Source organism: Brachyhypopomus gauderio, chromosome 2, assembly GCF_052324685.1.
Source record: "Brachyhypopomus gauderio isolate BG-103 chromosome 2, BGAUD_0.2, whole genome shotgun sequence".
Classification (NCBI taxonomy): Eukaryota; Metazoa; Chordata; class Actinopteri; order Gymnotiformes; family Hypopomidae; genus Brachyhypopomus; species Brachyhypopomus gauderio.
The window spans coordinates 44,935,784-44,959,274 of NC_135212.1; the positions used below are offsets into that span (position 1 = coordinate 44,935,784).

The 23,491-nt window shown below is 39.7% G+C and overlaps 1 protein-coding gene across 1 annotated transcript; it reads left to right on the top strand.

Annotated features, from left to right (window-relative positions):
* The first annotated feature begins 3,167 nt into the window (after positions 1 to 3,167).
* On the top strand, positions 3,168 to 23,491 carry LOC143508398 (beta-1,4 N-acetylgalactosaminyltransferase 2-like). Its single transcript, XM_076996861.1, has 12 exons — positions 3,168 to 3,340; positions 6,115 to 6,255; positions 6,414 to 6,503; positions 6,716 to 6,844; positions 7,483 to 7,589; positions 7,754 to 7,791; positions 8,004 to 8,184; positions 11,165 to 11,251; positions 11,550 to 11,731; positions 20,694 to 20,837; positions 20,936 to 21,161; positions 23,082 to 23,491. The coding sequence occupies exons 2-12, from the start codon at positions 6,137 to 6,139 to the stop codon at positions 23,261 to 23,263; spliced, it is 1,485 nt and encodes a 494-aa protein (XP_076852976.1). The 5' UTR covers positions 3,168 to 3,340; positions 6,115 to 6,136; the 3' UTR covers positions 23,264 to 23,491.

Here is a 23,491-nt window from a genome sequence, read left to right on the forward strand (position 1 = left end):
CCTGTCCTGTCCCGTCTGATCCCGTTCCCACGTCGCCGCCCGTTCCTTGTCCCGGTTCTCCTGTACATCTGGTGTCCGGTCCATTACGTCCATCCTGCCCCGTATCTGTTGTCCCTGCCCCGGCATCGCCCACTCGTCTCCCTCTGTTTCGTGGTGTCTCTGTCCCTGGCGTCTGTCCGGCCCTCCCTATTTGGCGTGCCCTGGAGTTGCACGCCTTGAGGGGGGGTTCTGTCACGTCCAGCCCCTCCCTCCTCCTTGGTCCTGCCTATCTTTCCCGTTCCCATTTGTTCCTCCCTCTGTCTGTCACGCCCTTGTCATTAGTGCACACACCCGAGTCTCGTTTCACCATCTTGTTTCTGTGTATTTTGTTTCTGTGTCATTGTTCTTTAGTGGTAGGTCTTCTGTGTCTGTTAGCTCCTTCATTCCTCTGTTTATACTTAGTGTTCTTCTGTTACTTGTGTGGATAATGTCCTATTTCCTGTCTTGGTCATGCTTAGTATCTACTCTTAGTGTGTCCGCTGGTTTTTGAAGTTGTTTATGTGGCGAGCAGGACTAACAAAAACCCAAAAAAAGGAAAAATATACGACTACACCACCTAGGGGAATTTCACCCCAAGGAATTACACTGGGGCAAATGAAAGCCTCAGCACAAAATAAGACCATTAAAGAAAAAGGACACCCAAGTTCAAGACCACTGGACCAGAGAAGTAGTTCAATTATTTCTTTAATATAAAAATATAATTTAATCAACTCTTTATACAAAATATAATTTCCACAGACTCACAATGACAAGTAAAACAAGAAGGAACGGGGCTGCGGCCTTGGTAATTAAGAGGGGAGCTAGGGGATCACCTCTATACTATACGCTCACCGTGACCACACCACACTTCACACTCAATACTCTCCGCTACCAAACCCGTGCACGAGATTCCACCACCTGGGACATCTGCCTCTGTCCGGCATGCAGCTCCTGCCCTGCACAAAACAATCAAATAATTAAACAAAACCAAACAATGAGGGAGGACCAATAAATGAACAAACAAACAGAAACTTCCTCATGCATACATAAACGCTTTGCAGTGCAGTTCGGCAACACCAGTTAAAGAAGCTACGAAAGAAATCACACCACCAATCACTGCAAACGGGAAAAGAAATAAAGAAATAAAAATCACTCACTCAACCAAATCAAACATGTAAAACTAAGAAAAAGGTCGCCGCTAAACTGAGCCTAAAAACGTATCAGGAAAACAAATCACTCGGACAACGTGAATCACAAACGCCCCCCAAACAAAACAAAACAGCACAAAACAAAACAGCAGCACTGCCGGCTACTGGAACCATGCAGCAAACTCTATTTTTGGGTGAAAGTCTATAATGCTGTTGTCTTCTTTCCCCCTTATGACTGGAATCCGCTCATTGCTCCGACAGCCACTGTGAATTTATCAGAACAGCGTGATAACTAACCAGGTTGTTCTCAAAGGGCAAATAGCAATTGCCCACCCGTGGTAGATAGATATCAGCACAGTAATTCCGATGACGCGCCCACCGAACTCGACAGTCTTAAACTGGTCCACCAAAGAAAACCAGGCCCAACAACGATAATTTATTTATTTATTGTAATATTGGTTCTCTTTAAGTGTTTCCCCCTATGAGTATTGTCTGGTTGGTGATTGTTTGTTACTTTCTGTTTGGCGTCTCCTAGTTCTGGTTCTCTCCCTGGATTCGGTGTTTCATACGTAGTGTTTATTATTTGAATAAAGTTAAATCTTGCACTTGCGTCATGCCTGCCCGTCGAAAACGTAACATAATGTGAGCTGTTGTAACCTTTTTGAGTTTTTTTTTTTTATATATATATAACCTGTTTGACGTGTTTTGTCTATTTTTCTGTATTTTTTTTCTAAGTTTGGGATGGGCTGTCGAAAAAATGATTCATCATTGAGCAATCGTTCCTTTGTTTTTGACCTTCAAAATTACTATTATTGTTAATGCAATTGAAGGCATAACATTTTCTATCTACGCTTTGTCACGGTTGGCTCATGTATGGTGTGGACCAAAATTCCTCCTGACGTGTGCAAACCTCATCATCAACTACAAAGTACGTTGATTGTTGTGTTTGCCAACAAATGTTTTTCCATCAAGTATTAAGTCTTGTTTGCTAGAGATAAAATACTTATTTCTCTTTGCAAAATGCAAATAAATGTATATATTTTATACAAAAAATGTAAATGTGCCATATTTTGTCAATTGTGATTTTCACCCCAATTAAAATTTGTCCTCCACATTTACCCATCTGTGCAGTCAGAACACACACACACACACACTAGTGATTACTAGGGGTCTGTGGTGCACACTTGCCCGGAGTGGTGGCACCCTTCACCCTTCACCCAGCACCCGGGGAGCAGTTGGGTTAGGTGTCTTGCTCAAGGGCACCTCAGTCATTTCTAATTCCCTGTTCTTGTCTTTCTGTTCATTATGTTCCCTAACACCATACATATTGGATATAGGACCCTCAACTGTCTTTATAACCATAATTTAGAATTTTTGTATAATTAATTTCGTTCATCTGAGCACTTATGTCCACCTCATCACTCCATGTTACACTGAAAGCATTCTTTATTACTTCAGGTATATACATTTTTACCAGTGCATTCATGATGAAAAGCAAGTCACAAAGTGAAGGTGCTCATTGTACCTTACCTAATCCATGGGAATATTGGAGTGCATAACCCCTTCTGATTGGCCCTGGAAGAATTATTACATTATTACAACAACAAGAACCCAATTAATTTTTTATGAGCAGTGTCAGTTTGAGAGAGCACATCTGTATTTTTTTATGAAAGCAAGGGAAATTTCATGAAAGCTTTGTGATTTTGCTCTTGCATTTAAATTTTTGTCATCAAAGTCTGGCAGTAACTGATAAGTTGCCATATTGTCAATTGTGGATTTTCACCTCACTCGTGGGCGGTCCTCTGCATTTTCCCATCTGTGTAGTGAGAACACACACACTAGTGATCACTAGGGGGCTGTGGTGTACATGTGCCCAGAGCAGTGCAGTAAATACATGTAGTATACGTATGGACCCTTGTTTGCAAGCCACTTTTCTTGCTGTGTTGGCTTTTGCATCTCAGACTCTAAAACAGTCAGTCACAGTCAGATGCCCACATTCTGTGTCAGCTCTGCTCAATCCTGGTCATGAAACACCCAGTAACAGGAAGCTGCCAAGGTGAATAAAAAAGGACACATGAGCTGCCCTGCCCCGTTTATGATATCACACGACGCTCTTCTTTCAAATGCTGGTTTGAATATTACAGATGGGTCTTGGACAACGCTGGTCTGGCTGGGTGAGATGAGAATTTTATTTATATATATATATATATATATATATATATATATATATATATATATATATATATATATATATATATATATATATATATATATATATAAGAGTTGATACATAGAAAAATATTATTGTTGATTGAATCTGAAAGGATAAAAGACAAGATACAAATTAAAAGGTAAATGTGCAGCACTACAGGAGATAAAGGAACAGTGTTTAAACTGAGCTGACAGCCTGGTCAAAAAAATACATTTTTGTTTAATAAGCTTCCGGTGTCTTCTCATATTCTGACAGTGATCCCATTCCAAAACCAGCATAATAACTAAATTGTCTTGTCTTACGGATTGCATTTTTGGGATTCCCATTAAAACATCAGAGTAATCAACACTGCTAGAAATAAAACCATGGATGAGATCCTTCAATCTGGCTTTATCAAAAAATCTGTCTTTGTTGGTGTTCTTAAGGTGAATTATGGTTTAGTAACTGATTTGATATGACTGCTAAAGTTGAGATCAGAGTACATTAGTGCGTTTTTAGCCACATCTTTAGAACGTGTTCATATCATAATGAGATGCCTCAAATTGATCAGTATAGTCATATCTGTTTAATCTTTATTCAGCTGTAGAATGTTTCTGTTCCAGGCTTCAGTAATTTAGTTTGGTCCCATTGTCGTGGCAGATGGTTATCTATTTAGGTAGAAGTTCCAAAAGACGTAGTCAGCTCACACCCTTTTCTATCCATGTCTATTGTGCAATGTGTAACAGGACTAAGTATGAACTGGGTTTACCTGGCACAATGTGAAGATGTGGTGATCATGAAACAAGTTGTCAAAGTTGTCTTAAATTTTAATATTAAGCCACATGAAGCCATTCTGCTGATCTTGTTTTAGACATTAAGTTCATTTATATGTAAAAAAAAAGTTACTGGTACAACATGAAGGGGAAATATGATACTTATGTTGAACATTTGTAGAGTAAATATGCAATATTTACAAATATGTGACAATGCGACTGCTTAGTCAAATATTTGAGGAGACACAGTACAGTCATGGCCAAAAGTTTTGAGAATGACACAAATATTATATTTTCACATGTGTTTGTCAGATGTTTTTATCACATACAGAAATATAATTGCAATAATATTATGAGTAACAAAAGCTTTTATTGACAGTTAGAATGAGTTAATGCAGCAAGTCAATATTTGCAGTGTTGACCCTTCTTCTTCAGGACCTCTGCAATTCTCCGTGGCATGCTCTCAATCAACTTCTGGACCAAATCCTGACTGATAGCAGTCCATTCTTGCACAATCAATGCTTGCATTTTGTCAGAATGTGTAGGTTTTTGTTTGTCCACCCGTTTCTTGATGATTGACCACAAGTTCTCAATGGGTTTAAGATCTGGAGAGTTTCCAGGCCATGGACCCAAAATCTCTATGTTTTGTTCCCTGAGCCATTTAGTTATCACCTTTGCTTAATGGCAAGGTGCTCCATCATGCTGGAAAAGGCATTGTTGATCACCAAACTGCTCTTGGATGGTTGGGAGAAGTTGCTCTCGGAGGACATTCTGGTACCATTCTTTATTCATGGCTGTGTTTTTAGGCAAGACTGTGAGAGAGCCGATTCCCTTGGCTAAGAAGCAACCCCACACATGAATGGTTTCAGGATGCTTTACAGTTGGCATGAGACAACAAGCTGTTGTCTCCGAACAAGCTGTTTACCAGATGTCTCAAACAATCAGAAAGGGTATTCATCAGAGAAAATGACTTTACCCCAGTCCTCAGCAGTCCATTCCCTGTACCTTTTGCAGAATATCAGTCTGTCCCTGATGTTTTTTCTGGAGAGAAGTGGCTTCTTTGCTGCCCTCCTTGAGACCAGGCCTTGCTCCAAGAGTCTCCACCTCACAGTGCGTGCAGATGTACTCACACCTGCCTGCTGCCATTCCTGAGCAAGCTCTGCACTGCTGGTAGCCCGATCCCGCAGGTGAAACACTTTTAAGAGACGGTCCTGGCGCTTGCTGGTCTTTCTTGTGCGCCCTGGAGCTTTTTTGGCAACAATGGAACCTCTCTCCTTGAAGTTCTTGATGATGCGATAGACTGTTGACTGAGGTGCAATCTTTCTAGCTGCGATACTCTTCCCTGCCATTTTTGTGCAGTGCAATGATGACTGCACATGTTTCTTTAGAGATAACCATGGTTAACAGAAGAGAAACAATGATGCCAAGCACCAGCCTCCTTTTAAAGTGTCCAGTGGTGTCATTCTTACTTAATTATGACAGATTGATCTCCAGCCCTGTCCTCATCAACACCCACACCTGTGTTAATGGAGCAATCACTGAAACGATGTTAGCTGGTCCTTTTAAGGCAGGGCTGCAATGTGTTTTGGGGGATAAAGTTCATTTTCTAGGCAAATATTGACTTTGCAATTGTTGTTAAGCTGATCACTCTATAACATTCTGGAGTATATGCAAATTGCCATTATAAAAACTGAAGCAGTAGACTTTGTAAAAATTAATATTTGTATCATTTTCAAAACTTTTGGCTATGACTGTTTTCCGTGGAGGTACACCTGCTATTCTGTGCTAGACTTTATTTACTCTCTTATCAATATAAAAATTGTCAACATGAAAATTATTGTTTATGCATTACAGAATTCAAGCACAGCCTCTAGTTTCTCATTAAGGATGCAATCAGATAAATCTTGTATTTAACCCCAGTGAAAAATGACTGTGGTGTGGTCATAGAATGACCTCTTTATAATATGTCCTGTGTTATACATAGAACAAGTCAAACAAGTTGGACAATGAAAAACTGGAGTACTTCTCTGTCTCCACTATCCACTCAGACCTTCAGACTTCTCTCTACCATGCTGCGGAACAAACTACTTTTAATTGTTTCCATGGTCATTGTCATTATCTTCATGTAAGTCAACCACCAATGACTCAAAAACAATCTTAAGGTACTGGAGTAATACATTCAAAAATGTAAGCTAAATCATAATTCATGCAAAGTATGAACATTCATCACCTTTTCCCCAGTGTGGTATATTCATATACATTACATTTGTGTTTTTGTATCAGATTTTTTGGGCCAAGGAAAAATGTCAAATCAATATATCAATGGAGGAGCAATTCTGGACCTACTGAATACACTAATTTCCCCAAACCAAGGTGTTTGCCAATTCATGAAACATCTTAATATTTGGTTATGATCACAAGAAAGATTTCCTCAACATCCATCCATCCATTATCTTTCCACTTCATCCCACTATTCGGGGTCATGGGGGGCTGGAGGCAATCCCAGCATCACCAGGCCAACATGTTCATTTAAATTTCAAATTTTTGCTGATTGTGTGATTTCATGTGTGGCCTTCTGTCCTCAGACTGTTTCTTAATGTCAGCCGTCCTCCATGCAAATGTGAAGCGGATAGACTTATTGGTCATGTGCCAAAGGACGTCCTTAGTCTGGTTGAGAAGCGGCGGTCCCAAGAATACAGTAAACACCAGACCAGGTTTTATAGCATGTTTTGTTATTTAAACTATGTCTTAAACAATCAATTCTATATTAGCGGCTTCTCTATGCTATTTTTTCTTTCTTCTACTGTTGAATTAGAACATGTGCATTTATAAGTAAGACAAGGCAAACAAATTTTTTTTTTTTAATAGACACTGGTCTCCGGGGGGGGGGGGGGGGGGGGGGGGGGGGGGCTGTGTCGAACGTAAGATGGACACAAATTAAGTATTACATCAATTTGGCGCCCCCTCTAGTGCAGCGCCCCTATGCGTCGCATACGCTGCATGCCCCCTTTTTGCGCCACTGCTGAACAGCTTGCATTTGTGTCCTCTCACATGCTTTATTTCAAAGTAAAGCCATCATGCTTAATAAATCAGAGCTACATCAGAGCTTCTAAAAGTATATTGTGATTTTGGAATCATGTACATGTAAAAAATTTTGTGCTGTCTGCAACTCTAAAACCAAGCATTTGATTTTAAAGGTCTGACTCCACTGAATGCTGAACAAAACATTTTTTTAATATTAAATGTTAAAGAGTATTCATTTTAATGCAATTATTATACAAGAGGTACCAAATGTCTAATGCCGGTTTTGATCTTCTTTGCGACATTCGTTCTTTCATTATGCATTTTTTAGGACCATTACAAACTTAGACCATATTATTCTGGCTCCAGCCAACTCTCCTCTCCAATATCCCATACATGGACTCACAGTTACCCCAATGAAGAAGAGTTTGATACCAGGTAGCATGTCCATTTTAGTTTTCTTTGTTTGAACCTATGTAGAAACAAATATAAAATGTGAAATAAGATTTATTCTATTCTGTCTTGTGGTTAATCAGTGTAATATCAGGCTATGTATGCTTATACTGGTAGTACTTTAATTTATGGTGTATGTGCCCGTTTAGGTTTAGCATTGCATGCACAGAAAAGATCGCAGTACAAGGTATGATTGTTTTGTTTTGGAAATTGATTCTTGCTAATATGTTTCTCGAGCACAAACACACACACACACACAGCTCTCTAAGACACCTTTCCTGGCTGCTATCTGCTAGGCTATTTCTCTCATATGTCCGAATGCTAATCTTTTGCTAATCTTATGCTAGATTAGCATAGCATGCTGGATTAGCGTAAGTCTGTTTTCCTTCTGTGTTTTAGGTGTCTCTGAGTGTGGATAGGGGTGTGTTATCAGTTGACAATGATCTGGAAGGTGTGCAGGTGGCGGGTCAGGACCAGAGCAAAATAAGCCTCTCCTCCTCCCACCTAGACCATCTCAACCACCTGCTCAGCACAGTGATGTACAAGACCAGTGTCTACCACATCAGGACAAGTGACACGGGTAGGGACCTTCACTGTGTCACTGTAACACTACATTACATGTTATAGACTGGAACAACAAGGACATCCATGCACATACTTCATAAGACCATAAAACAAGTTGTTACATATTAAATGCATCCTAAACTTTTAAACGGTCCAAAGAACAAGAACCTTAACTACAGTATAACTGTAGAACCTTTTGTCCACAAATACGGACTTGTGCTAACGGTTCGCCCAATGGAGGATGGGTTGCCTTTTGAGTCTTGGTCCTCCTGAGGTTTCTTCCTAATCTCCACCATCATAGGGAGTTTTTCCTTGCCACTGTCGCCTTCGGCTTACTCATTAGGGATCTGGACTCATACGATTGTAAAGCTGCTTTGTGATAACATGTGTTGTTAAAAGCGCTATATAAATATAATAAAGACTTTGACTATAATAAGACCATAAAACAAGGTCTCAGATATGGGATTTAAAACTAAAATATCCGTATTTATACCTTACACCAATTTGTGGTGGTCAGCTTTGTCAAATATTTCAATAGCTTTTAAAATGTCCATCATAAGAGCATAAAACAAGCTATTGTGACGCCGGGGGCATCGGGACAGAGGCAGCCGGAGATGGGGGTTGAACAGAAGGATGTTTATTATCCATGGCAACCAAACCAGTAAAGCTCTTAGCGCACACACTGCAAGTGATGCAAGGTAAAGCTCGTAGCGCACACTAGTAAGGCTCTTAACGCACGCACAAGTGATGCAAGGTAAAGCTTGTAGCGCGCACAGGTAGGGAACGCAGTGACGGACTCGCTGGGACCAGAGACGCTCATGTAGCGGCAATGTGCAGCACTGGACCAGACGACCTGCGGGCTTAAGAAGAGCAAAGTAAATAAGAAACAGGTGTTCAGTATGCTGGTGATTGTGACTGTGGGAGTGGTTGCGTGCGCGGGGGTGTGTGCTGGGATCGGCTGCTGGCCGGGATGCGCGCCCTCTGGTGACAGTTATATTACGTTAAGTGCATCCGAATCAACATCCTTGTTTTGTGGTCTTATGATGGACCGTTTAAAAGTTATTGATATGTTTAAACAAAAATTGACCACCACAAAGAGGTAAGAGGTAGAAATACCCATTCAAGAGTTGTAGGTTGTTGTTTAGTGTATTACATCCACTTAATGTAATACAACTTTTTTGGTGATGGCGAACATTTTATTCAACAGAGTAGCCTATTAATTTTTTTTACAAGCAACCCACCCAGAATGTGTCCGACCCACCAGTTGAGAATCAAATGTAAATGTGCCATATTTGTCAATTGTGATTTTTCACCATAATCGAAATTTGTCCTTTGCATTTACCCATCTGTGCAATTAGAACACACACACAAACACACACACTAGTGATTACTAGGGGGCTGTGGTGCACATGAGCCCAGAGCGGTGGGCAGCCCTAGCCCGGTGCCCGGGGAGCAGCTGGGGTTAGGTGCCTTGCTCAATGGCACCTCAGTCATGGCCTCAGGCCTGGGAATCGAACCCACGACTCTCCAGTCACAAGACCAGTTCCCTACCACAGGACCATGACTGCCCCTAAAATCACACCTCTAGGGCACACCTTTTCAAGCCCTATAGTATTTCCTTCAGGAAATGCAAATCTAGTTTTTCATGACACTACACACACTCTAACAGGCAGTTATAATTTGAAATTCTGAACATTCTGCCATTCATAAATTTATGAAAAAATTGGGATATTTTGGCCATTTTAGAATACACTAGATTTTGCCTTTAGATACCACCTTAGATAATGTTTACTAACAGACAGGTTATTCTTCTCTGACTTTATCAACATGTTGTGACACATCTTGATTATCCATGAAGACAAACAATAGTAAAGGGCTGCCATGGCAACTGGCGAGGCACATAAGCTTGGAGTCACCCCAAGGCGTAAACGAAGCACAGAGTTGATCTTGATAAAGTCAGTCTAAGCAGCACGCAGGGAATGTCTTCTTAGTACTGTTGGCGTAGCAATGTGAAGCCAGGTAATCGGGGACCTGCGGGCTGAAATAATAAACTGAGAAGTGAAGACAGGTGCGTGCGATCTCAATAAATGGGTGACTGAGTGGCAGAGTGTGTGCGGTCCTGCCTCTGTGGGCGGGGACGGCACCTCATGAAACATACCGGACTCCAAAAAACAGCAAACAAAAACTAGAATGACATTTCAAGCCAGGACCTTTGACACAAGTTGACAGGAATGTTCAGCTGGGCTGTGTTTTTATGTCGTGCCATCTTGAACCAGTCGTGTGGTTTGTTAATGAATCCAGAGGACCGGAACTAGGATGTGATCTTTGATCACATAAAAAGTGAGCAAACACAGGCATATGACTGAAACTATAAAAGAAAACCAACAAAAACCACATTGCCTTTAAACGTAAAAGCACGTTATTGTAAAACAAGAAAAAAAAACATAGAAAACTTTACCTCACAAATAAAGGTGTGTTTGTACACTCTTCGCCATGAGAGTGTGTAAACGCATAGACCAAAACCAAAAATTAAGAGGGATGTTTTACATATATGAACAAAGACAAATGACATGTAAATCATGTAGTATCTTTGATATAATTATCACAGTGTGTATCAAGCCAGAAGCATACACACCATAATGCCATAAATGTAAATGTAAATGTAGATGTTTGGAGTATGATTACCGTCATACTCCAAACATCTCCAAAACAACATTATGATTTATGTGAGAGCTCAAAGATACGCTTAAATCAAGCAGGTTTGACAGAAACAAGGAACATGCGTGTTCGATTTAACCTTATTTTTGTGCTCTTACATAAAAGACGGTAATGTCATTACATGTAGATGCTGCAGAAATGGTTGCTGACTAAGGAAATGCACAGAAGAAATCCCAGAATTCTCTTTTTGGAAAAAAATAATCTCACTAAAACACTGCAGTAAAATCCTCAGTCTGAAATGTGCTATCCAACAGTGATCCAGTGATCTATCTCTTCAGTTCACTTCTCTTTTGAGGACTATGAGGCGTTATTCCCCATTACAATCAGAAGGCCTTCGATACCAGTTCTCTACGATCCTGGAAAAGGTGAGACTGCCCCTTGTGAATAGTAAAGCTCCAAGATAATGTTTACCAGGACTGTTTACTAAGTGACAGCATGTGCACTAAAGCCTGGATATAAAAGATCTGTGTCAAATTTTAGTCATTGTTTGTAGTTTAAAAAAAATGGCACAGTACAAGTGTATTGTAAGTCAGTAAGTACAGGAACACAAACTTAAAAATGTATAAATGTGGTGTGGTATTATACAAAATGATCTAGTGTTAATCAAAAGCAAACACTACAACTGAATAACACCATCCTATGGCTGCTTCTATTTCAATGCAGACATTAACTCTCAGGTCACAGTAGTCACCAAGACATTTCTACGATACACTGAGTTAAAGATTCTCATCGGCAGTATCCGTCAGTTTTATCCAGACATTAAGATCATCGTTGCTGATGATAGTCTGGTCCCAGAAAATGTGACTGGCACCCACATAGAGCATTACATCATGCCCCCTGCACAGGTAAACACATCCTGTTTGTTTGAATACATATTTAAAATAAAAATACAAAAGCTACAAAATGAATTAGATTTGCATTTCCTAAAGGAAATACATAGTGCTTGAAAGAGCAAGTCTGTGTGTATAGTGGGTTTGAGAGAGAGATGTGTGCGAGAGAGAGATGTGTTTGTTTATGTGTGTGTGTGTCTGTGTGGAGAGGGTATGGGAGAGAGATGTACAGTGTGTGTGTGTGTGTGTGTGTGTAGGGGGGGGGCATTTGAAGTTGAAAAGTTAAAAACACAGAGAAATCTCAACAAAGCTGATTCTCAGAAATTTACATGAGGGCCAATGGGCCAGTTTTCTGTGTCTAGTGCCAAACAAATGCTCATAACTCTAAAACTAATCGATCAATTAATGAGATATTTCATCATATAAGTTTCTCTGCCATTTCAAATTTAAATGGCGCTTCTAGGTGAAGGTGTAAGGATTTTACAACAATTTATCCAGGAGATTTTTGATAATTTTTCATGCTAGCACACACTCTAACTGGCAGTTATAATTTGAAATTCTGAACATTCTGCCATTCATTTTAAACTTCAATTTATTAAAAACTCAGATAGCTCACCTGTACATTAAGTGGTTCGGGCTGCATGTGCCTGATGTCTTTTTCTCCTCGTAACTGCGGTAAAGTTGATTTCACATTCGCTTATACGTAGGCTATATTAAGAATTAGAAGTGTTGTTTTAAATGTACTACTTTCACTCGGCACTCGGCAAACATTTCAATAAGGGTACTTTTTAACGCACGTGGAACACTTCATTATAAAAAAAATACAAGCACATGTTGAATGAAATTTTACTTTTATTTTTTAACATTCTCTAAACGTGAGTTTTCAATGGGAAAAAAGTCACGCAGCCAACTGATAAAATTCATATCCAATATTAACTATATACAGTCATTGTTAAGTCCTTCAGTAAACTTCTGTTTACCCTCCACTGTCTGCAGGCCTTGTTGCATATATTTTGCAATTAGTAAATCAATATAGGCCTACAATTAAGACAGTTAAAAGACCAAAAAGTAGGAGAAGGAGTTATAGGATATTGAGTGTTGTCATTACATGAATGCAGATGGGCATTTTTCACAGGTAATGGGGAACTTCCCGTTTCTTCTTTCACAAATGAATGTTAATTTATGTTGCCTAACAAAACCTATACAACAGAAGACGTTAAGCTTAACACATAGATTTGCAAACTCTACCTTAATTATTTGTATGTGGTCGTCCTCACGTTATCTATCATTGAATTGGGCTAGAGCGACTAGTTTATCAGGTGACCAGTCGGCTAAAAATGCTTAGTAGTTTGGTGCTGTATGAGACATTTTACTGCACAACAAAATAATTTCACGTTGGGCTTAGGGGGAAAACGGTACGATTTGACTTGATGTGTATGTGACCTGGCTGGTGGGGCACGGGAGAAGAAGTCTATCTGTGACCGTGCGTGCTGTGCTGAAGACGCTTCCTTCCACTCGCTGAACCGAAATGCTGCTGCAGCGCGTCTGGTGTTAAAGGAAGAGAGAGGTCGGGTGTGTGCGAGATGGTGGCGCATTTCAGGGCTTTGTTTTTAATCGCTCAAGTTTTCAAAAGATCATTTCAAACCGACCTCAAACCGTTAAGTGATTATAATAATAATTAAAAAAAAACCTAAGTTTCAAAAGGACACTTTCGTTGATAAAGGGCGGAGCACCACCTGATGTCTATCTGTGCACGCCACTGTCGGTAGGCTATTTATACCTTACACCAATTTGTGGTGGTCAGTTTTTGTCAAATATTTCAGTAGCTTTTAAAATGTCCATCATAAGAGCATAAAACACGTTATATTACATTAAGTGCATCCTAATCAACATCCTTGTTTTGTGGTCTTATGGACCGTTTAAAAGCTATTGAAATGTTTAAACAAATATTGACCACCACAAAGAGGTAAGAGGTAGAAATACCCATTCAAGAGTGGCGAACATTTTAGTCACCAGTCTGGAGCCCTGGCATGTCTGACGCGTGGGTCTCTGTCTTTTTTTCAAGATAAAAGAAGAGTACAAAATTAGAAGAGTAGCCTATTAATTTTTTTACAAGCTGTCCGCAACCCACCCAGAATGTGTTCCACCAATTGAGAATCACAGCTCTAGGGCACACCTTTTCAAGCCCTAAAGTATTTCCTTCAGGAAATGCAAATCTAGTTTTTCATGACACCCAGGTCCGTTGACAGTCTTGCTGAGCCCCCCCCCCCCCCCCCCCCCCCTTACGTCATTTGAATTTTCTCTGTAGCAGACAATACTTGTGTTAGGTCATATAGTATATAATATAGCCACACATCAAAGCTGTTTCTGACAGCTGACTGGTTTATACTTGACGTGTCGCGAGCTGCGCGAGGGTCCGCGCTGCGAAAATTACGTAATCGCAGTGGCACCGAACGTGCGCGAGGGTCTCGCGCGCTGTCGATTCGCGAGGTCGTGCACCTCTCGAATTTTGTAACTTCGCGCGCGCCGCGCCTCAGCGCAATGAACAAAGTCACGTTTGCAGGATTCATACACCTTTATAAGGTGGAATTAAAGCACTTGTACGTCACTTTAAAGGTCCATTTCAATATTTCCCTGAACGCTAAACTTAATTAAGTTAAATATTTATACATATACTCGAAATAATTCGCTTTTTATTTACATTATTTAATGGTTGTTTATTTTTCAAAACGCCCAATATTAACGTCTTCACATTCTCTCATGTTTCGTCCTGAAATTACATTTGTTGTGAAACGAAGTAGTACTTTAGCCTAAATTCCAGCACTTTTCTAACCTGGAACACAATGCAATTAAATACATTAAAATTCGTCAGGTAAATGTTTTTTCTTTCTTTTCTGGCTCCAGATTTCTGTTTACTTTAACTATCCTCCTAGTGATGTGTCGTTCGCGAACGATCCGGTTCTAAGAGCCGGCTCTTTGAAGTGAACGATTGGAACCGGCTCCGCAATGGGAGCCGTTTTAGGATCCTGAGCCGCCTTTTCCTTCAGTATTGCGCTTGTGCTCTGCAAGTGCCACAGTTTTTTTCCAACATCGTTTTTATTTGTCCTTCGGTGCCTCGCTGTCTCTCCCTCTCCCTCCTCTGCTTCTGCCAGTGGTAGAGAGCGGAGAGTTTATTTCCTCAGCGTGAGGGTCCGTGCGCCGAAAATGACGCAATCGCGGTGGCTCCGCCCCTGCGTGAGGACCCCCGTGCGAAGCGAGGTCGTGCACATCTTCAGCGCAATGAACAAAGTTATGTATGCCGGGTTCATACACCTTTACAAGGTGGAATTCAAGCACTTGTACGTCACTTTTCAATATTGAAAAAGGCCATTTTCAATATTTCCCAGCACCTTAAACTTAAATATTTATACATATACTCGAAATTTATGGGAGGTATTTCCTGCCAATAATAAAACTAAAATGAAAACACTAAAATGAAAATGAAAATACCGTTTTGCCATTTCTTTTTCCATACATGTGTGAAAATATTATGACAAAATTAAAAATAAAATGAAATCACTTAATTTGCAATTTAATTTTTCACTCGAGCACGGGTCATATGTGACAAATATAAAATGAAAATTAAAAAGGAGGATTGGCGCTACCTGCTGGTGATTTTCTTTTTCATTTTCCACTTTTCATTTTCTTTTTCCACTTTTCATTTTCGTTTTCAACTTCACCAGCATGCAAATACATGTAAATGAACAGTAGGCGGAGCTACAACTACAGTACCTCCCGTGAAATCCAGAGAGGGCAGCACACAGCGACATGGCTGACGTTTTACTAGAAACGGCAAATGAGATTGTGAGGTTGGCGAATTGCCAGATTATATATTGCTTAGATGTGAAGTAATCTTGCAGGTTAATACTTTTGTATGTCGGAATATATGTGAAGTGGTAGAACGCTTAGGGTCTGGATCGGGGACCATGGAAAACCGCCCAGTGCGAGGTCAGCCTAGGTTGGACGTTGCCGCAGAGACGACGCTGAAGTTGGTTACTTATTCGCAGTTTCAGATTCGTTTGGCTACTTATTCGCAGCTCCTTATTCGGTTCACGATGCGTGTTTAATGCGCACTTTGTTTAAAAGAGATAGATTAAACAAACGAGCATAGGAGCATACATTAAGAGGTTATTGTTTCCCATACTGATTTTGTGAATGTAGAAAAAAATATTAAAATATAAGGAAAGCATTCCTTTTTGTAAAATGGTTTCTATTTCAAGTCGTTACAATTGTATGCAATTTGTACATGATTATGGAATTCGTCAGCATTTCTAACGTAAGGAAACATATTCTTAGATTTGAAAACTAAAAACACAGAAATGCTGTTCTAGAACACAAATCAATCGGAAGAAGATATACAAGCACACAACATGGTATATTGAGCAGTGAACGAATTTACAGGGGAAGGTTCAGAGGCTTATTGAAGGCCTTATTTATAGTGGACCAGATAAATAACAAATGAATCATAAAGAACAGGTCGCTCCCTAAGAGAAACCTGATTTTAGCCTGACCCTACATAATTTTATACCTCAAATCTAACTGGAAACATGGCATATTGAGTAGTTAAGCACACAGGTGAAATGGTTCAGAGAGGCAAATTCAGAGGCTTGCTGCATGCCTATAAGGTGTCGGGCCAGGAAACAATAACCTCTTAATGTATGCTCCTATGCTCGTTTGTTTAATCTATCTCTTTTAAACAAAGTGCGCAGTAAACACGCATCGTGAACCGAATAAGGAGCTGCGAATAAGTAGCCAAACGAATCTGAAACTGCGAATAAGTAACAAACTTCAGCGTCGTCTCTGCGGCAACGTCCAACCTAGGCCGACCTCGCACTGGGCGGTTTTCCATGGTCCCCGATCCAGACCCTAAGCGTTCTACCACTTCACATATATTCCGACATACAACAGTATTAACCTGCAAGATTACTTCACATCTAAGCAATATATAATCTGGCAATTCGCCAACCTCACAATCTCATTTGCCGTTTCTAGAAAAACGTCAACCATGTCGCTGTGTGCTGCCCTCTCTGGATTTCACGGGAGGTACTGTAGTTGTAGCTCCGCCTACTGTTCATTTACATGTATTTGCATGCTGGTGAAGTTGAAAACGAAAATGAAAAGTGGAAAAAGAAAATGAAAAGTGGAAAATGAAAAAGAAAATCACCAGCAGGTAGCGCCAATCCTCCTTTTTAATTTTCATTTTATATTTGTCACATATGACCCGTGCTCGAGTGAAAAATTAAATTGCAAATTAAGTGATTTCATTTTATTTTTAATTTTGTCATAATATTTTCACACATGTATGGAAAAAGAAATGGCAAAACGGTATTTTCATTTTCATTTTAGTGTTTTCATTTTAGTTTTATTATTGGCAGGAAATACCTCCCATAGAAATTATTCGAAATTATTCGCTTTTTTATCACATCGATTCAGTCAGACATCTATTTGTTGTGAAACAAAATACAGTTACATTTTCAAGTACTTTAGCCTACTTTAGCACTTTCCAAACCTGGAACACAATGCAACATTAATTTTCGTCAGGTAAATGTTCCTTCCCCTGTTTTGAGGGGTGTTTCTTTATACTACTACATATCGTTTCGGACGTAATTTTGGGGGGGACGGTTAAAACCAAATATTTAAATAGCGACGAATCCATGTCCCCCCCACTTTTGAAATCAAAATTACGTCCATGATGTCTCCACTGCCCGCATGTCAAACGTGTGCTCCACACATCTGACCAATCACACATCTTTCAGATAATAATGTGGTGGGGAAACACTGAAAAAAAAAGTCTCCACTTTTTTTGTGGAAACGGCAGGCAATTGGCCAAGCTGTATTGCGTTCTATTTTGTGATAATTTAATAATTGGTTATAATAAAAGTTTTATTTATAAAGCATTGTTATGCAGCATTTTTACTCATCACAAGTGAAGTGCTTAACAATGTCAATAATGAAACAAAATGTTAAAAAATTAAGGTTTAAGCTATTAATTAATAATGTAAAAAATATATATGGGGAGCCGTTTGGGAGCCGAAAGAGCCGGCTCTCCACAGTAAGAAGAGCCATTAGAGCCGCATCTCAAAATAGAGCCGAAAATCCCATCACTATATCCTCCACTGTATTTCCCGCTGTTGGGCGGGTACCAGCTGGTTACGGTCGATGCTGGATCAAACCATTTTTCAGTGGGAGGCGGGGGTATATGCACTTAATGGAAAATATGCAGATAGGTAAAAAAAAAAACATATATTTTAGCCATTGAGCTTATTTTGAGTACAAAATTTTATATTAATTAAAGATTTCAAGATTATTTACAATTATAGACTTTAAATAAAAAATAAATAGCTGGGCTCTTTGATGGGCCCCCCTGGCCCTGGGGCCCGGGACAACAAACCCGGCTGTCCCCCCCCTGTCGACGGGGCTGATGACACCACACCCTCTAACTGGCAGTTATGATTTGAAATTCTGAACATTCTGCCATTTATAAATTTATGAAAAACTACAAGTCCTATCGACTCAAAAAATACTTGTGCACAAGTCACAGTGTCAAGACCTTCAAAACGCAGATTGAACGTAGTCTGTACGTTAAGCGGTTCAGGCTGTATTGTAAGAAGATGATGATGAAGAAGAATAAGAAGCAGTGGGATAATAATATAGTGCTTTTCAAGCACTAAAATTTATTTTCAAGCACCAAAGAGATTGTTCTTTGGTGGTTATAGCTACTGTATGTCAGGTATCCGAATAACCCGGGGCGATCCTAGGATCAAAGCTTTAGGGGTGCTCAGCTTTAGCTTGCTAGATAAAAAGCTAGATAGCCCACACCCCTATACAATACAACACACACCTACCAAAAACAACATAAAGTGTGATCGGTGGTTCAGTGCTTCAAAAAGAGGACTGCTGTTAAAGAGATGTCTGCCACTTGCTCGATTAACCTGTCACACTAATGGAGTGTAAATTCACCACAAGGACTCGTCTGCTCCCCTATGAATTAATCTAATGAGCACTTTTGCTGCCATGTTTCAAAAAACTCAACTGTACTGCTAGCGTGCTATAGTCCCGTACTGATTGGCCGCCTGAGGTGGAAAGCTGTGGAACCCGATTGGCTGAATAATGTGGAGGGCTGTGGAATCCAAGTACGTATTCCTGCAGGCTGGATCAGCTCCAAATAGGAGGGACTAAACTCCAAACAGGTCGACCTTCACTCCAAATGGGCGTGGCCTTCTCTTAGATCGGTTGTTCATTTTTTTTTGTGCTATAGTTAGTTACTTAAATCAGGATAGCATTTAGAAAAAAAACCTATGTTTTTGCTTTAGCGAACCGTACAATACTATTAAATATAAATACATTTAAATGGTGTACCTATTTTCTTGATGCTATGAAATGTTTGATTTTAAATGTAAGTAATAGTGTTATGCACAGCAAATGCAGAATGCCTACATGCACATAGTAATTGTTCGTTCTTGTGTAAAACCAAAAACTTAATGGGACCTTGCATTCAAATTAAATGCAAACCATAAATGTTCATTTATGAAAAGAGATGGGAGAGAACATTCCAGAGGGAATGACTACACAGCCTTGCAGAATAGGTCCCTCCTTGCATGGCACAACCGTCTCTAGTCTGCACAATGAAGAAAGAGGTAGGGTGGCATAAAGAACCATTTCTCAATAAAATGTTTTTGTTATACAAAAAGTTGATGACAATGCGTTTGTTGACTAATGTCCATAAATGATATAAATCATTGGTTTCTGATGCATACCCATTGATCACGAGCTGAATTAATTAAAATGAATTTAAAATTAGTATTCTGCCTTCCTCCCGAAGACGGCCCCCACCGCCGGCGGTGCTGACGGATTTGATGAGGAATTAAATTTAAAGTTTAGTCGAAAACTAAACATGTAAACAGTTAACGTGAAATCTAAACAGAGTACTGATTACGATGCGGATTAACCCACGAACTATTAGATGCGTTTAGTAAGTAAAATGGACATCGCGATCTGTAAAGCAGGGCTATGTGTTTAATTAACTCAATATAAAAGTGAACAATAGTTTTATTGTATCATCAGGATAACTGTGGTTTCGTTAATACAGCATGTTTACACATTCGGAAAACCCACCAAACTTCTCAAAGTTCTCCGAGTTCCGCCCTGCCTTCTAGAGAGTTGTCCCTCCCATTTGGAGTTATGCCACGCCCATTTGGTGTTATGCCACTCCCATTTGGAGGTTTTCCAGCCTGCAGTAATACCCTTCTCGTGGAATCTGATTGACTGACTGTAGTGGAAGACCATGAAGATGCATTTTAACACAGACTGAGTGGTGTTGGTATCATAATGTTATTGCAAACAGGAGAGGTGCTATTTCCCCTTTTTAGTGTGGAGGTGAAGTGCATTATCAAGGAATGCAAATGCATATTAAGTGAATAGCATTTTAATTATATTTTTGATACAACCTTTGCATGATCACATGAAAGTTGGTCATTCAAATTGGGAAATATATTTTCATTTAAATAAAGGCACAAATAATGCAGCAAAATGCATGTGTAAATGAAATATGAATAGACGTCTACCAAATTGCAAATGTAAATGGAATTATTGAATTTGAATTTGAACTGAGCGCAATGTTGCTTATGTGAGTGGAACATGTAAATGCAAATTTAGGATTACATTGCCATTTTGCATATTATATTTACATTTTAATATTGACACAGAATAACTTCCATAGATATTTAGACAGAAACTGAGGCTTAAAAACCCTGATTAATATCCCATTTAACAAAACTAAAACCCTACAAAGTTCCTGCGTAAAATAATCCTAATGAGATAAAATAACAACTGCTTCCATGAAATGTCTCTGATATTACAAGCATCCTTTAACCTCTTGTCCCATTAACTGTTTTGTCCTGATAAGTAAATAGGCCATGATTCAACTGTGCTTCCACAGGGCTGGTTTGCAGGCAGAAACCTGGCTGTCTCACAGGTCACAAGCAAGTACTTCCTGTGGGTGGATGACGACTTTGTATTCCTTAATAAAACACACATTGAAAAATTTGTGGAGGTTATGGAGGCCGTTCCTGATTTGGATGTGGTGAGAAACTGTGGTCATGTTGACAGTTTATTTGCATGGCGTGACTCAGTCACTCCTTAATTCTCGAGCTTTTCCTCCCTGATCTCCTCTTTCCTCAGATTGGTGGTGATGTTGATGGAAACCAGTTCTACTTCAGTCTCATGTATGAGGAGGGTGACGAGGAAGGCGGCTGCATGAGACGCGTCCATGGCCACACACACAGCCCCCTGCCCGGCTTTGACGGCTGCTACTTAGTAGATGGAGTCGTCAACTTTTTCCTGGCTCGGACAGACGCGGTACGAAAGGTTGGCTTTGACCCTTTCCTGAAAAGAGTAGCTCACACAGGTATGATGTCCGCCTCCCTCTTCTAATATTCTCACACTGGTTCTCATATTCTCAGCTACAATTACCAGGTCCTGTTTTCACTTCCGTTTAATCTTGCATCATAGCAGCAGCTAAAAAATTGTTTTGAACTGTTCCTTAGTTCAATACAGCATTATGCATATTTGTTATGTCAACGAGGGAGCAAAACAAAAATGTTAAGTTGGAATAGCAGCTATCATTTAGCGGTGAACAATTACATGTCACTTCATGAATTGACATTTGGGGTTGTCAGGGGAAAGTTCACTGAAGATAACAGCGAGGGTTGAGGCAAGCTGTTTTAGACGCAGACACAACCAGACACAGACAGGCCAAGGGACGTCCAATGTAGCAGCAGCTCCATAATCAGCGAAACGGAAATCTTTGAGATCTTTTGCCAGCACCTCAATATTCACTGTATATCACTGTAGACAGTGTGAAGAGGTTGTACTCAAATCTTGTGCAGAGATGGATGCACTTTAGGCAGGTCCAAACATGTATTTGAGAAAAACTGTAAAAATGCTGCTGAACAGTTTTGCACTCTTGCCCTAACATCTCCTGCGACACACCACTGAGAAGGTGTCACAAAGGATCATTTCATGTTTCCATGGAGTGAAGACCACATGTAAAGACAACTCACCAGGTCACTCCATGGAAACATGAAATGATCCTGTGTCCTATGGCTCTGCATGTGAGCCCTTTGACCTTCTCAGTGGTGTGTCGCAGGACATGTTAGGGTGAGAGTGCAAAAATGTTCAGCAGTATCTTTACATGTGGTCTTAGTTATGATCTCAAAAGGTAAGATGTTGCCTTACCTGTTGATGGGGTCCGTTGATGATGGAGATCACCAATGAAGGTGAAGTTTTCATTTTTCATGCACTCCAACAGAGTAAAGCAATAGTGGACTACTTCAGGTACGTTATTTAGGGTGCTATATCTTATGAGGCGTGCTATATCTTATGAGGATGAGGAAAAGGTGGTGCCATTATTTGATGTTAGTAAGGCAGAACTCACATTTGGCAGCAGAAGTAAAGAACACTAGACATTTTCATTAATGTTTTCATACTGTTCCAAACTGGATTGCCACATATGGTGGTCATTGCCAATTCTGTGTTTATGTTGCCAATAATAAATACTGACTCTTGAGAAGGGACTTTGCTGATGGTTCCACCCAGTTCATCATAGAACGTGTCCATAGCTTTTTCAGTATCTCAGTTCCTTCACTTGGTGTTAAGATCCAGCTCTTTGATCTTAGTGAACCTATTTATACACTTGAAAGAACATTTTATATCTACAATTGAACGTATTTAGTAATAGCACTTAAATTGTCTTGTATTCTATAACCATGTATTGTATGGTATGTCTCATTCTAGGCTTCAGCAGTAGTACTTGCTGCTGTTCACTTCCAGCAGTATCTCAGTTTAATGGTACTTTTGGACTCTACTTTTGTGCTAGCTAGGGATACTTTTCTGAATAAACATCTAAATCATCTTTGTGCATTGTTCTGGATAAACACCAGAAATACCAAAAATGTAATGTAATGTAATATAAACAGGATTTTCTGAATGAGATTGTTTTCTCCTAAGTGTGATGATTTACTCGCCATTGTCATTACATTGTGTCACAGAACATTATATTATATATATTATATAAAATAAAAGGTAGACAGAGGTTATATTTCAAGTTTTTGATGCTTGATAAATTCCAGTTCAAGTATTACTTTATGCATGTTTTTAAAGGTTTGACTAATATATATATATTTTTTTTGCAAGAGAATTGCTTATTGCTACATTTAGTCAGGTTAAGGTTTTGTGTTCTTCTCTCAGTCCTGCAGAAGTGAGACTGATCTCTTTCCTCTGTGCTTTTCCCCCTCTCTGTAAAACTGTCACATTGATACATCTTTAGAGTTCTTCATTGATGGCCTTGGAGAGCTGATGGTCGCTACTTGCAAAGGATTCTCTGTTGGCCACCAGCAAAGAATCTTCCGGAAAGACTATAGTCAATATAGGATACAGACAGGAAGCAGCAATGAAGAAAAACTGGCACATCATTTCTTTAAGAACCATCTGAAATGCATCAAGTATTGACATCACTTTCCAGAGGGCCATCTCTGTAAAACGGGTCTGACAAGTCCTGACAAGACTCCTCCCTTGGACTTGTGTGTGTCTGTGTTATCTGTTTCATCTGTTTGTCATCTTGTTAGCGTCATTTGTTGCACCTGTCGTTAGCATCTGTGTATGTAAGTCCCAGTGTGAGAATATGCAGTGTTGCTGTTTTCTTTCATGTTTTAATAAATAAAACTATTCAAACCGACA